This window comes from Protopterus annectens, chromosome 15.part0, assembly GCF_019279795.1.
Source record: "Protopterus annectens isolate FY-2018-M chromosome 15.part0, PAN1.0, whole genome shotgun sequence".
NCBI classification, from domain to species: domain Eukaryota; kingdom Metazoa; phylum Chordata; order Ceratodontiformes; family Protopteridae; genus Protopterus; species Protopterus annectens.
The window spans coordinates 605,042,432-605,059,255 of record NC_056749.1 but is presented as its reverse complement, the minus strand read 5'-3'; the positions used below and the strand labels follow the sequence as shown (position 1 = coordinate 605,059,255).

The 16,824-nt window shown below is 36.4% G+C and overlaps 1 protein-coding gene across 1 annotated transcript in view; it reads right to left on the bottom strand.

Moving 5' to 3' along the window:
- LOC122789860 (phosphatidylinositol 3,4,5-trisphosphate 5-phosphatase 2A-like) overlaps positions 1 to 16,824 on the bottom strand; it is a 1,099,782-nt gene that overhangs the window by 60,575 nt on the left and 1,022,383 nt on the right. Inside the window, exon 23 of the mRNA XM_044057294.1 lies at positions 4,128 to 4,283. Within this exon, the coding sequence (XP_043913229.1) occupies positions 4,128 to 4,283 (156 nt within the window). The remainder of the gene's footprint in view (positions 1 to 4,127; positions 4,284 to 16,824) is intronic.

Here is a 16,824-nt window from a genome sequence, read left to right as displayed (position 1 = left end):
TATGACTTTGTGTCTCTCTGTACAGAAGACACTGTAATCACTGGGTGTAGCAATTTCAATGATCAATGTTTCTTTTGTCTTCTTTTCATGGATTACTATATCTGGGTTTCTTGCATCTATTTTTTGAACTGTTAATAATTAGTGATCACATGTGATATAAACTTCATTCTCTGTAATGTTTTGTGGGTCATGTATCCAGTGCTTTTCAGTTACTTTAATATTGTAATGTTTGCACAATCCCAAACGCAACAGTCTTGCCCTATTATTATGCCTTTAGTGTATCACATCACATACAGCACAAGGCATCTATTTCAGTTCAGTTTTGTTTAACTTGCGCATGCTGTTTTACCCACATGTTCAATGGATTTTGCAAACCAATGTGTACATAGTCCACTATCCTGGGTTGCCAATATCATTCTTTCATCTTTGGTTTAAATTAACCACTCCTTAACTATTACTGTGTGAGAGCCTGTTCCAGGTGTTTTCTGTAATTATGTTTATGCCTTTTCCTCATTTCTTGCCTTCTCATCTGATCCTTTTCTTTACATTTTGTTTTTGCCCATTCATTTGCCTGATTTTTGGCTACTTCTGATTTGGTTTCCATTTCTGCTTGACACTGATATACTTCTGCTAAACTAAGCAGGGAAGTCATCTTTCATGTGTTCTCTTCAAGTTTCAAAATAGCTCACTATGTTTGGATCTGGTGAGGTTAGCAGATATGTATGCAGTCCTACTATTGCAGATCTACACATAATCAATTTTGAGAAGGCCCATACCTCCTTCAGAATGAGGAATATATAATCTTGGTATACACTGATTTTATATCTCCTGTGATAAGCCTCAAACATTTCTTTTTTTTTCCTGTGAAACTGATTCAATACCTTTTGGGGCCATTCATCCCAAAATTGTAAGAACAAGAAGAGCAAACTGGTTTATAGCTTGGACTTTGTTCCTAGATGTCAGGGCTGCTTTCAGTATTAATTTTAGTCTTATAAAATATTCCTTACTGAGTTTTGTTTGCATTTGTTCATGTTTTATTGTTGATCTTTTATCAGTTCCCAAATATTTGTACACTCCATCCTACTCTAGTTCCTTTATATCACATTCCTGTCCCGGACTGATGTTTTATTGGTCCTGCAGCTTTCCTCCTTTAAATGTTGCTTTTGCACATTTATCAAGACCAGACAGCATTTTTATATTATCTAAGAAATTTTTGACCATTTTCAGTTGTGCTCAACCCCTCAACTGATGAACTACACAATTTTAAATCATCCACAAAAAGTAGATGAGAAGTCTTTAAACTTTGTTGCTGTCTGGGAACAAATTGTAACCATGACTTAACAGCTTAATTGGTTAAGTCTACTGTCTATCTGTATTCCTAGTCCATCACCACTGGGCCTACATTATGGATGTGTTATCAATATTATAATTTGCATGGATATCTGATTACTGAAGGGTATGATTACTTTATCTATCCCCATGGTGAATTTTTAGGTCATGCCAAGTTGCTAAACCCTCCAACATAACAAAAATCACTCACTACTACATAAAGGTACTGCTGCTCAATGCTAGGAGTTTAAATACAAAAACTGTACTTTCTGGAAGCACTTCTCACCATGGAGAATGTAGACATATGTGCAGTCATGGAAACATGGTTCATAACCATAGAAAGCACCCCAGATTAACTTCTACTTTACTAATCTTCTCTTCTAAGGTCTCCCATTGTGATCTTATTTTTTTGCGTTGTGATCTTATTTTTTGTGAATTTTTCCATATCTGGGTGCCTTTGTCTGTATTTATCTTTAAATATCTTTAGAGATTTTTTTCTTTTGATTAGTTTGTCTTTCTCCTTTGTATAAATATCACACCATATCAGATCTCTCTTTCTTTTCCATATCCATGTTTCTTTTTTATACCTTTTCAAAAATCTGTAGGTTTTATTCTTTATATTTTCACACTTCCTCAGTCACTTCTTCTTCCAAATGTCCCAGTGTTTCTTGGTCTATGTAAATGTCTCAATAGTCCACTCTCTCATCTTTATGGCTGGTTTTTGGACTGTCATTGTTTTGTATTTTTTGTTGACTGTTACTTTCTTCTATAACAGGTGGGCCACCTCCCTCCTGAGCCTGGCCTAACCCCATTGTAGGAATGTTTCTGTGTCTTGCGGATTCTGCACTGTCATTTTTTTCCAGTCCTGACACTAATGCACCTACCAGGATTGGGCACATTTTATTCTGGGACATGTGCACCCAGCTACTATTTTATTTTTAACTTTCTTCTGTCCATGATGTATGTAAGACTCAATGATGAGTTCAATTCCTGAAATACTTTGCTTGCTGATTTTGTCACCTCTCCATTCTGCAGTAAGGATTTATCCATGCATGCAAAATACAGCAATACTTAACATTTAACTCTACTTTTACTGTGTATTATAAAATGTATCAAAATAAATGTGATCAGACAAATAAATTAATAAAATATTAATGCTGCTTAGCTAATCAACTGTAAACAGAATGTTTCTAGTTCCCTTTTCACAGAGAACTTCCAGTGAGTTAAACATGACCCTAAGGTCATATAGTTTAAATATTATACTGTAATAGATTTTTATCTCTATTTTTTCATAGATAGCAATACTGAATGTTTCATACAAACATGATGCACAATATGCTTGGTGAGGTTTACATCATGTTGGGCCACAGAGGTAATTTTCAAATATTCCCCAAAAGGAGCACTGGAGTACCCTTTATGAAGAAAAATAAGGCTGTGCTTTACAGCTGTTAATAACTGAGTTATGCAGAATAATATCTATTTTGGTGCTTCTGCGTAAATAATACTTTAAATGTCTATCATGTGCAATGTGTATATTTATGGTTATAGTAAAGAACTGTGAATATACATTACATTCCCCCAGGTGTCCGCTGTAAAAGGGTGATAAGCCCAGATGGACCATCTCATTTAATAACTGCAAATAATTAAAGAAAAATGTACTATATCATTTGAGCTGCTAGGATATAGTTCTTTCCAGCTTAACATGCCCAAGACAAACAATAATACAGACCAATCAAACAATATGAAAAATAAAAGAAGTAAGAGAAAAGTAGAACTTTTTAACATAAGGTTTAAAGCTTTCAGAGTCAGATGAGGTCTAATGAGGAATGTATTAATTCTTTATCTTTATGTGTAAGCATAATTAGATGTGAGAATTAAACATTCACGGAAGAACTGAGATATTTGTATCACTTCCACTTGATGAGTTTTAGTTATTTATTTATTGATTGACTGAATACATTTGTTGACTGGGAAAGTCTGACTGGTCATGAGTCCTCTTCACAGCAGAGGCCCATGGAGAAAAACTCCAAATGCAACATATTAAAGATTTCTATATAGGCAGAAACCCCACAACATTTTACAAGTGTATACATAGTATAGTGACGATTTTGTAAAAGTTTATACATTGTATAGAAAAATCATTAAGAAATATTTTGAAAAATCTGCATAGTAATGGAATGATTGTAGATAGTGCAATAAGAATCAGATACAAATTATTGTTTTGAACAAAGGAAAACAAAGAGCAGAATACACAGACATAAATTTGCTGTACCAGTAGCATCGTACACCGGAGTAAGCAGTTTCATAATAAAGTCATACAAGAGAATATTAAAGTAGTATTATTTTATGCTTTATTATTTATTTATTTATTTTGCTGATCAATAGCTGGAGTAGCAGACTAATGACCGATCAAAGAAGGAGAAGGACTGGAAGTGACTGAAAGTGTGAAGGAGAACAAGATGGAGGGGGGATCCTATAGGTGAATGTAAGAAAGATGAAGGGAGGTGGGAAATATCAATTATGGTGAGTGGGTGAGAGTATAGACAAGAAGGACTGTCAGCAAGAAATGAGAAGTTGAAGGGTAGGAAGAAGTGCAGAATTAGGATTTAGTCTGGGGGTACTTATCCAAGGTTAGTGCAGGGCAGACCCAGCAATTCTATAGTGTGACTTTAGCTTTTATTTAAAATGTTTGAGACGTTGTTCCATTTTTATAGAGATAGGTATGGTGTTCCATGCTTTGTGATGCTTTTTCTTTCCCAAAAATGCATTTATGTGCAGCAGTTTAAAAGGACTTTTACCATAAATTCTCTCACGAGTCCCACGTCTCTCTTTTGGGACCTGGACCTTCATCCAACCTCGAACAGATCCAGTCTCTTCACTTCTATGGGATAGGAAAGTCTCAAACTGCTGAGCCAGGCTGCCAATCATTGACTTCAATGCAATACAACACTCACCTGCAGGGGGAGTAAATTTTACACATAAAATAAAAGACGTATTTAGGCATTATTATATACCACATAAATGGATATATATTATCTGCAGCACTCATATCCAGGGAAAACAAATGACTGTAGAAACAAAAAACTAAGTTTGGTGCAATATAACACTTACCTGTAGGGGAAATTATGTCAGAGACAAAGTCACTAACATGCCCAGGCAGTTTTATACATCATATATGACATACATAGTACATACAGCACACATATCCAGGTAAAGCAAATGACAAAAAAAATTATGTTCAGAGCAGGAACTGGTCACTTTTCGTTTCTCTTTTCCAAGAATGTCTGATAGATGGTTTAATCTCATAGCAGCTTCACAAAATAAAACAAAAACAAAATAACAGCACTGTATGGCTAGTACCAATTCTCAGTAACAAGCAGTCCTGCCCAGATATAATTGTAGAACACTTCTAATAAAAAAATATTATGCCGTAGTTGTTCTATCATGGCAAGAGTCTATTTATTAACTTCTTGGCCTAGTCTTTTCACTTAAACTGATTATTCAGTTTCACAAATTACTATGTGAAACACAGTAAAGACACCTTGTAACATATGCCTTTGCAAGTATATAATCTTATTAATATAAAAAAAATTAGTACATCATTCCTGAAAAAGCAAAACTATTGCAAAGACTTTATTTAAATTTAAATGAGATTTGCAAAATAAAAACACAACTGGCAGGAACAATAATTATCATGGACGATAAAGACATTGAGCATTCAAGGAAATAAAAACAACCAAGGCTAGTAGTTATATGATAAGTAGGTCTTATCATGATAATGTTAAGAAGACTACAGAAACAGACACTAAAAGAAGAATGTAAAAAGTCAGATGAGTGATAATATTTGCATATTTAGATTTTGTTATCTGGGTAAGACCTGCTGGACATAAACAGCTGTCACAAGAAGTGGCCCAGAAACTTTGTACTATTAACTGACTTGTTTTACGATACACAGTTGCACATTCTAACAGGAGTTCAAAGTTTCATAGGTTGCTACTAGCCAATTGATCAGATAAATCATTTGTAGCCTAGCTACTGCAGTTTACACTACTTGTTCTGACTTTTCATGAGGGAATGTGGAATAAGACCTGAGATGAATTTGCAATTACTGAACCAATCGTGCAGTTTGCATTCGGAGAAGGCGAAGGTACTGCTTTGTTTAATATGAACAGGGAGTCGGATCGAATGAATTTGCAATTACTGAACCAGTCGTGCAGTTTGCATTCGGAGAGGGCAAAGGTATTGCTTTGTTTAATATGAACAGGGAGTTGGATCCAAAAGAATTCTTTTGAGTGGGATATTTGACAAGCCAACAGGTTCAGTTTATCTTACTCACATTGATCAAAGCTTTAGTATAGGTACTCATGGTGCTGCTAGTTTGTGAATATGAATGAGGCCACTCAGGACAGGGCCATTTGAGACCTTGTAAGTCAAACAAAGGTCACATCCAAAGGATCTTCTATGAGACAGGGGAGAGACATAGCTTCTTAAGGCATTCTGCATATGTAATAGAACTGAAGTACTTGATTTTCTCTGTGAAGAAGCATTGTGATCTTTTGAGTTGAGACATTTGTTAGGACAGCTGCATGCGAAAAGGAGCACTATATTCAATTATGGACCTAATAATGGAGGAATAGAGAGGCAAAATAATCTCATTGGACTTAGAGGATATACTCTAAGTTATCAGCTGGGACAAACAGAAGGATTTCCTAATAACTATGGCTGCCATGGTGGTCAAAAGAGAGCTTACTGTCATTAAATATGCCTAGGTCTCAGACAACAATCTGTTTTGAGGGGGTGCTCTTTATGTAGTAGAAACAAGGATGATTTGGTTGCCAAAACATATGATACTGCACTTTTTTAGCATTTAGATTGAAACCATGATCATAGCACCACTGGTTTGTGCAGGTCAGACTCAGACCTTCTTGAAGAATCTGGAAGGCTCTTGGATAGTTGATGATGGCTGCAAGTTTATAGTCACCAGCAACCTTACTCAACCAAAAGCTTTTGATGTCAGTTTGGACATCACAGAAATAAACACCAAACAGGAACAGAGCTAGTCATGAGTTTTGGAAGGTTACCACTGGTAATGAGCCTTTTTGAGGATATTGCTCCCCCTATTCTTGATTCACTTTACAAGTCCAAGTAGATAATAAAAGACAGTCCGGAATAAAGCTGAAGAGGTGTGGAGAATGAATGCAGAAGAAGGCAAGGGAGAAATAAAACAGTGCAGCATACCTTATGAAAAAGGTCATGAAGGCAATAAATAGGGCCATCTATAAGAAACAAAGAAATCCTCAGCAAGAAAAAAAAGCATTGCCATTAGCATAAAGTCCAAAGCAAAAAAAAAAACACAGTGCCATTAGTTATGTTTTCTAGGTACAGCAACCCAATCTAATTTTTGTACCAAAGAAGATTTAGAATGACATTAGACACTTTTTTTTACTTAATACAACCATATGATATGAAAAATGCATCTAATGTTGGAAAGTCCCAGTTTGCTCCCATCTGTGGACACATTTCAGCAATAATCCATGAAATCTGTGACTTGTTATGAGTAGTACTTGGTTTGTCCACAGCTGGCATGGTTCAATTATAAGGGCAAAGCCAAAATGGTCAAACAAAAAGGCCAGCAGTAGATAAACAAGCATTCCCTCCACCCAGAAATGTATTATATATTAGTGCATAATGCCATTATTAAAAAAAGAAAAAGAAAAAATATACCATTTGATATACTATCATTGTATTACAGAGCATTTATTTTTAGCATTATCTTGTTGACATCTTGAGTTGCGGAGTATGACTTGCTAATGCAGTACACATGCATCCCCATCTATGTACTGCCAAATGCAGAGGACATTAGACTCTACCTTCTGCCACTTTTTTCTTTAAGGTAGTCCGGAATGTGTATGCATCCTACTGTTCACATGAAAATACTTCCGGCTACTCAAAGCCTGTTGGTGAGGTGATTATTTAAAATTATACAATGCCTCCTCTAAAACGTGCACGCTGATTGGCCAGCTCAACCCGTGCATAATCTCTTAACAGCGCTACTAACGGAAGGCTTCAAATCATCGGACTTTTCAAAGGGTCAGCTAGCCCGGACTTTAAAAAAGAGTTTAAAATAGCGACACGAATTTAAAAAAAAAGCAGATAAGTTACAAAGTTAAAAAAAAAAAAGCTCGCTTTATTGTTTTTTTTAACATACCTAAGCGATACAGTGTGTTAACAGTAAGAATCTAAGATCTCCGTCTGTTTCTCTTTGCTATCTGTTAGTTATATGTTTTTCTTATAGATTAATGATAAACAGCGGAGATATCCGTTGCTAATTTTATTATTTCTTGCTGTTAAAACCATTTAACTACATTTAACTTAGCTTTAGCCCAGATCTCATATTCTCCGTTGCTTTCGCCAGCTCTGATGCGTGTTTCTGCGCTGCGTGCGTAGTGCGGGTGTGGTCTGCGCACACCAACCAGAACCGTCAGAGGGCAGCAAGGGAGATATACAATGCCCATTATTAAGAAAAGTAATATAATTTCTTTTTCTTAAATAATAATTAAAATATAAATAATATAAATAATTCTGGTGGATAATATGCTGGGATTTACCACGTTGTTTGTTTTTTGTTCCCTCGGCTTCTCGACCAAACCCAAACCAAACGGTAACGTGGGTATTACTACCAGGCGTCAGTTATTGCTATAATAATTTATCATCATATTTTGCCTTTGAGAAGGTTGGAAGCATTTTCTTTCTCCATTTAGCAAAGTGAAAAATATATTGGCTGTGACTTTTAATGTAGTAGCTACACCTGCAGGGATTTATGTTATTTTTTTATGTTTATTTACTTTTTTTTTCATTTGTTAGCTACACTTTTCTTCAATGAGTAATACTGGATTTACAATGGAGCACATTGATCAGTTCTTCCATTCATTAAGTAAGTTTCATTGTACAATTCCAGTTACATCTGGACAGTTCAATTTTTAATCAAAAGTCATCCATGTAGGCTTTATATATTGCTGTGTGGTTTATGCATTTGAACTCTGTTATAAAATCTAACTGTTTTGGTCCACAGTATATAATTGCTAAGGAAAAAAAACAGAACTGTTGTTTAAGGCAAACAACTTCAGTCAGACACACTGCAAGACATTAGTTTAAAAATGTATACGGGCTCTAGGTTGTGCTCTGTAGTTACTTACATATCACCCAGTTATGCTGAATGTTTATTTATACAATGTGCTAATTATACCTGTGTTACTTCTTTTATTAACATCACTAAATTTCACATAATTGCTGTAAAAATTGTCCAGGCTGTTCTTGTGTAAATTACTTGTCTAGAACCCCTTCAATTCATAGTACCTATGTAACGTTTTCACAAATAAGGTCACTTCAGAAGGCACACTGATTTGACCAAAATAGAATACAGATGATAACCCGATTATTCCAGAATGTTAGCAAGTAGGAGAACAATATGATCTGTAAAGAAAGCTGTACAGTAGGGGTCATATGCAGTAGCCTCTAACCCATCTTTCTCACTAGAGTTACATATCTCCTTTCAGTGAAATTCCCCGTTGCTCGCATACAGAAATGCATTTTTTGAAGGTCACTTAGTCTGTGCCTAGCTCCACAGCTCTCACATAATCATGTCTTAAACATAACCCTCGAGAGCCTCATATGGGCCCGTGGTTAGTATGACAGATCCTGAGGGTGGCCTAAGGGCTTAGAAGAATGTTCATCTCCGCAATTACTTTTGGCGCCTGAGGCAGGATTTGAATCTGTCTTGCCTTTTACTATGGGGCTGTCTTATTCCTTCATGAGCAGCTAGTTTCTTAAATAAGGCAATACCAAAACATAGCCTATAAAAATGCTAAACCCTAAAAAGATCCACTTCCAGTTCTTTTTTTCACTGTTATAACATTCACTACTTCAAATACTGTTGGTTAAAATGTTTGCTTTCCTTTTTCCAGCATTTTTGGCAGCCACCAGAATTAAACATAATGAGGTCTTACTACATTTAGGCATTTCAGATCCTGAATCTTAGTTTAAAAAAAATAATTTCCCTAGTTACACCCATTTCCAACCCTAATCGTTCTGATAGGTACTCTGCAGGGAATTTGCAAGTCTGCCAACTCATTACACTCCCAAAACATATGTTCCCAATTACTTCATTCTTCCCTATAACACCTCCAACATTTGCTATCTAGCTAAGGAAAAGGTATTTGGAGTCTGCTTGGGGTATAAAATACATATGCAAACACTTTCAAGCAAAAATCCTACATTTTCTGGACTTTGCTGCATGTATATATATATATGTTATACTTCTACAGGATCTCTGGTTATCTTTGCTTGTTATAAGCTCCCTAAGTTTAGTAAAAACCAGTGTTCCTTTCCATTTACTTGAGTCATTGTGCTAAAAGTTTTTGTGCTCTGGAGTTATTACCATAAAACAATTGCTTAACAACAATCTTTCTAAACTTATACATATTATCCAGATACTTCTTATTTTCTTTTAAGAGCTCTGTAATTGTGCCTCTTCTTGTTTTGTGAGATTCCCCTTATTCTGCAATACTTTAACCTTTGTCAGCTCCTCTAAATAATTCTTGTTACTTATAGATTCATAGATTGTCACTAGTCTAACAACCCTAAAACCTTGCCAGGTTTTCCCAAAAGAATAATGATGCCCTGTATCCAAACAGGACATTGAGGGCCAGCATTTATAAGCTACCTCTGTCTATATAGGACAATGGTGCCAAGCCAGATGTAAATTTCCTGTTCCCCATCCACTGGTTTAGGTTGTGCATAAACTGGGTCAGAGATAAACTCAGATTCACATGGATGTGAAGCCTGTACCACATTAAGGGCAGTCTTTGGGACATATATCTTTCTCTCTAGTAAGTTCTGTTTAAGTCTGGTACTGCTGACTTACAAATAAGCAGGAGATTCATAAGTGTGGGGTTTGTGGATGCCTTATAAGCAGGCATAGATCATCTCTCAGCAATAACTTCTTAACCTTATCTATTTTTGTTGTATTTCTATTGTATTTTTAAATGCCACTTTCATTTTATACTACTCACTAGCTATAACTTCTGAAGACATTTCTATCTCCCCTAGTAACTTTGAAATGATTTCCACTACCCATTTCTTAAATTCCTCTTTTTAACAGATAGGTGGGTAAGCACCAGTGCTTCATTTTACTTCATTACATCATTTTTATCTTAGTTGTTATTGGAGCATGATCTAAAATGGTTATTTGATATGTGTTGAAGCTTTCAACTAAAGGCATATATTCCTGTGAAATATAAGTTCTGTATACTTTAGCTCAGTTATTGTACCTTGAGGGAATAATATGTAAATTCACTTTGAGTGCTTACTACTGAATTCATGTCTTCCATACAAATATTTTTATAAATTTCTTCATAAATCTACCCTGTTTTGCTATATTTTCCCTACTAGGTCTCCCATAGCCATCCTTACTGTTGCAAGTCAAAGTTTGGTCTCTACCTATAATGTTCTCTGCTCTAAAGTGATTATTTCTCCCCCAAATTTTTAAAGCTCCATAATAGTAGTTTTAGGGTTTTATGTGAAATATAAATACATGCCAGTGTAAACTTCCTCCCATACTGCCAGAAATCTATCATTATTATCTTTTTCCCCTCTTTTATCACTATTGGAGCTCCTCTAGCAGTTTAGTATGAATAATCTCCTTTTCCTTTGTCCCTGATATTCTGCTGAATATCCACCCTGAAATCCTTTTTTTATCAAATTCACATGCTCATGTATTTCCAAATGTGTCTCCTGTAGCATTACTAATTGAACTCTGCATTTCTTAATATAATTCAATACTCTGACCTTATTGTCTATACCTGTGAGGCCATTCAAGTTCCCAAATACTATGAATAGTGTATCCATTCTGATAATAAATTATTATTCCCGCCTACTACATATGGCAGCTTTTTTAAATGTCTATTTCCAATTTTTGTGTTACGTGCACTCACTAATGTTTAGCAGGCTGGTCCTTTATATAGTTGTTTCTTGTCATCTTCATTTGAACCCATGTCACATTGTACAAGACTTTGTGTTTTAATGAAAACCCCCAAAAACACACCCAGAACATGTTAAGTTAAAACAAACACTCAAAACTATGTATATTTTCAAAACCCTCGTAATGGGAACAATTGCCCCAAATTGACAGCCATACCCACAGGCATTACCTAACCTAAAATTAAGTTTATCCATCCTAAGACACATTAAAGCCTGTTCTCCTACTTACACTAATTTCAGTCTGTTCTGAGCAGTGACTCATAGGTATAGTTCTACTGTATTACTGCCCGAGGGGCATTTATAAGCTAGCTAGTTTATTTATTGGCTTCACCTTTAGTTTTTGGAGAAACTATGCCCATTATTTGCAGTGCCCTCTGTTGAGCAGTGACACTGAGGTAACCCCTGGGTGTATCATCTCCCATCCATTGGTCAAGATTCTCTTGAACAGGCCAGCCGAGGTGCTCTGCCTCACATAAACCGGATTTTTGTTCACATAGAGTCTTTGGGTGATGAATCTATCCCTCCAGCACTATTAATAACCATGTCGAGGTTTAAGTCTCCCCTGTGGCTCTGAGGATCTAGATTTTTTGAGATGAAGCATGTTCATCAAATCTGGGTTTGACATGGCCTTGTATGTCAGGCATAGGTCACCTCTGAGCAGCGTAAGCAACTGAATATAACTTCGGGTTCAAGGAGTTCAGTCTTTTAAGGCAGGCTTTTTGAGGAACTTTTTCTTTTTTCTCCTTGGGCTGGAACTTGTGCTGCTCCGCTGTCAGGATATGTACATTCAATGGGGCATTGGCATTGTGATTTGGTCTGTGATGGTGTGATGAGGGTATGAGAGACTATGACTTCCTTAGATGATGATCCCTTCATGATACAAGGCAATGTAGGGTAGAAGTCTCCTAAATACTTTAGCAATATGAGTGTCGAATGAAAGGCTACTGTCGACCTGGGTTCCCGGTCCTATACAACTTTCTGTGTGTTCAGGATTGCCACCTATATGGTAGCTAGGGGTAACCTTTTTTCCGAAGGGTATGACTATGCATTTCTTGGCATTTAACTTAGGGCCATGGCTCTGACCCAGTTATCCGTTTCTGTGAGACCCTTCTGAAGGATATCTGTGTCAGATGTGTTTTCAACCAGTTTGCAGTCATCTGCAAACTTTGTCAGCCATAACCCTCCTGTGTTTGCTTGTACTAGAAAGTAGATGCCAAACAAGAGAGGCCCAGGGACTGCCCCTGTGGGACACCACTTGTGACAGGCTTTGAGTCTCTGACATGCGCCAGCAACTCTGACCCCTGTGGGTTCTGTCTCTAGCCAGTTTGCAACCCATCTTGTAATGTATGGGTTTACATTTAAGTTGATGAGTTTTTCAATGATACCCGAGTGAGGTATTGTATCGAAAGCTTCCCCTTGCCAGGTCTGCCTTGCCTTTGCTGGGTCTAGGTAGGCTGTATGCATTACCTTTCGGACTCAAGCCTTGAAGTCAACCAAGTTGAAAACCCTCAAAGAAAGCCTTGACAAAGGTTGGATCCAAAGTCTGCAATCTGATTAAAAGTCTAAAGTCTCTATCCATTATGTCTCTCTCCATGGCTCCACAGATAAGGCTGCTCAACTGGACAAGGCTGGCTTGTCTAATGGGAGGGGTGGTGTTTCCACCGTGGGGCTTGAGTGCCCCCCAGTCGTGGGACCACAGTCGCTGTGGTGATCCAGAGGTGAGACTAAGATTAAACTTAATTCCTAACTGTGTGTCCATTCATGGGTTTAATTTCTCACACAGCCATCAGCACACACAGGGATTCAGTGTTCTGATGCTGTGTTTTTGTGTTTGGAGAATTGAGAGATGTTTGGGGGGTGTTAGGGGCTTGGGCTTACATAATTTTGGTCTCTATCTTGGGAGGGGAGTTTGAACTTGTCAGCCAGTATGTTGGCAATAGGATCAGTATCAGTCATCTATCTCATCATTTGAACCAATTTTGAGCATATCTCTGGAGTTTTCCTCTAGGTTTTGGACATAGCTAAAGAATGCCTTATGGTTGTCTTTAGAGTCCTTAGCTTTTTTTCTCAAAATTAGCTTTGGATGATTTTATGAGAGCTCTTAGCTTTTTACTTATAGTGATCAGTGTACATGGTGTCTTACCTTTTTTCTTTTGCTCTATCTTGTCTTAGCTTTCTCCTTTTGTTTGTTGTTGTTTTGTCCAGACTGGAGGCTTGGCTGCCTTGCTTTAGACCTCTTTTTTTTTTTTGTTTTGTTTTGTGCCTGATTGCCCTTGTGCTGGTGCTGGTGCATTTGTAAGTGATTCAGCAGAGTGAGGTTTGAGTAATGTTAACCAGGGCAGCCTTAAAGGGACACAAAAGTCAGTCTGTCTTAGAGTTGAAGTCAAGGCTTTGAAGAGTTCTTTGTGGTCTTTTTCATTTCGGTGGGGTGGGGGGGGGATGAGGAGAGGCATGAGATTGTGATCAGATCTCACTCCACCAGTATACTTGAGGGGCTGGCATTGTGCTCCCCCATGTTCGTGATGAGTGATGGATCAATGTTCTTTCTCTCTCCTCTTGTGGGTAGTTGTTTGTTCCGGCATTTGTTTTTTGAAATTCTAGGAACTTTTTGGGCAGAGTGTTTTGGGCTTTGAGAGTTCCCAGTCTATATTAGGGTAGTTGAAGTCACCTAGTATGATGGTGTTCGGAGATACATTATTTGTCTTATATGTATTCCCTTCTCAGATGTGAAAAATAGATTGTGTGCTTTCAGAAAACATTAGCATTTAGCCTTAAGAAAAAGTGTACTCAATATACTCATATTCAAATAAAATTAAATTACACACTGTTCTAGAAAATGCATTGAAGTATTTAGGCACCAGAAAAGCTATCTCTTATTCACTTGCAGTAATTTCAAACTGTATTTTTAACTAAGTTGCTTGCCCTTGTACTTTTTAATTTTATGTTTGTCTCAGTAAACAATGTCCAAACCTATAGATATTTATTTCCTTCACCTGTAGTCAGCTTACTTCTATGGAATAGAAAAATATAAGGACATAATGTACTGCTGCCATCAACTGTAGACTTCTCAACTCATGCTGAACATTTATTTGCTGAAGGAAAACTATTCATTACATTGTTGTCTCTCATTTTTAAAGCCCACGTGTTTACACAAAAAAAAAATGTTATTAGATTAAGCCAAGGGCATTAGTCCAGATATTCACCTATGCAAATGTAAAAAAAAAAAAAACATCTCAACTCTACATATATTACAATCAGTGCCCATACCCTACCCCAGAAGCCAAAGATTACAGCCTATTAACTTAAACATGCTTTTGTCCAGCTTTCCTTCTGTTTTTACATTGTAATGTCTACTTTTTCAAATAAAAAAATGCTTTCTTACTTTAGTATCTTTATCATATACAACAATCACTGAAAATGCTTTAATATATATCACACAATTTATATCATGAAATATTTTTTGCAAGTACAATCAAAAACAAACATTTGTTTACTTACAGTTACTTTTTTTCCTTTTAGTAGCCTTTCCAATCTTTCTCAGTGACTTGTTTCTTGTAAATCCATATTTCATAAATGTGACAGATTTTTGTAGCCTTACATTTATTTATTAAATTCAGTGTTGCTGGTCTTCTTCCTGTTACTCTCCTTTTCCCAACCTTATGCTCCAGTTCAAGTCCAAGGTACTTCTGATTCTACTAGACAACTCATGTGCTTTTTTCTACCTCACAAGGATTCTCCTTTGGGACAGTGGAAATGGTTTCACTGGTAATTCCTCATTATGAGCTTTAGTATTGGAAGAATCAGAAGGAGAGCTCCCTTCTGTTTAATTGCTCACTTTTTTGTTGGGCAAATTTTTGTATTTTCTCCTTATCCTGTTCTGCATCAAAAATTCCTTTGATCCTCAAGAAAAAGAATATTCGGAAGCTAGATGGATACAGCATCTTGAATATCACACCTGTCTCTTCACATTCCGCTGATTGCTGGAATAAATTTGCTTCTCTTCTGCCTGGTGTACAATGAATAACATTTTCTAAAAACATTCTACCTTCTCCAATTTTTAAAGTTTTGCCTTTCTGCCACAGTTTTGTCAGGGTCAACTCTTTTTGCTGGTATGAGCACATCTTTACTAATACATATCATGGCTGCTTTCTCATTGTCAGGTTTGGAGCATACACATGATGTGCCCTTTCAATTAACAAATCCTGTTGTGGAATACCTGTCCAGTTACTTATTTGTGCTTTCATAAAATGAATACTGTCTGTTCCTTACAGTTTGTCTAGTACAGCAGAAAACCTCAGGTTTTCTCTGCATGTTCTGTCTTCTAACATTACATTTTTTTGAAATAGCTCTTCTTGGGCAGTCCAATAGTCAACAAGCCTCTTCATCATTTTAACTACTGTTTTTTGTAGTTTTATTCAGTCATCTGAATAACTGTCAAAAGTTTCTTCCATTTTTTCTAGCCTTTTTCTTATTTGAGTTGCTATATTCATTCAGTGTTTCATTTATTTTAATTAGATCTGCACACATTTGTTTTATTTTTCTGTCTACATTACTGAAAACTATTGCTGGTACCAGAGCTGGGGCTTGAACTGTTTTTGCTGAAAAGATACATGACTTTTCCCAGTCAAAGTTTTCTCTTCACCTTTTCTAGTTACCTTTCCTTCAGCCTCTCTAAATTTCTTCTTTGCTGGCATCCAAACAGTCTTCTTACTAGCCAGTAACTGAATTTTACTAAAACTTGCAAAATTACTGGCCCTTGTCTATCACTTTCTTTTTTTCACACTGGAAAACCTGAAGTCAAGTAGATGATCAGTATGCAGCCATCTTTGGAAAATAATTAGCTCATATTAAAATGTAAGTTATGAGTATCTGCTGCAACAATTTTAATGTATACTAATTCAAACAAAAGTTATAGTTGAAAGTGCTCAGTGAACTTAAGACAAATATTAAAAGGATACCCAGCTGCTATTATAAAACAGCACTCTCTTTGTAAAAGAACAGTAGCCAACTGACACTAAGAAACCTCTTTGTATCAGTGAATAAAATGAAATGCCTATACTATTTGCTGTGGTGTTTAGTGGTAATACATTGTTCCTGACAGTCTGTTAGAAGATAGCTAAGGGGTCTGTAACCTTTATGGCTAAAACTTCCTCTCAATTTATGGGCATATATTACTCTACAGTTACAAATGACCACAACAATTGAAAAACTGGGATAATATGCTATATATTGCCTTATTTAATGCTGAGAACCTGTAATCTCCATTACAAATGTATATATTTTAGCTACGTATTTCTAGAAGATACATGTATTACACTGACAGCATTATTTAGACTGACATGTGGTAATACATTGTCCCTGACAGTCTGTTAGAGAACAGCTAAGGGGTCTGTAAACTTTATGGCTAAAACTTCCTCTCAATCTTTTCTTTCAGCTTTTTCCCGGTTAGGGGTTGCC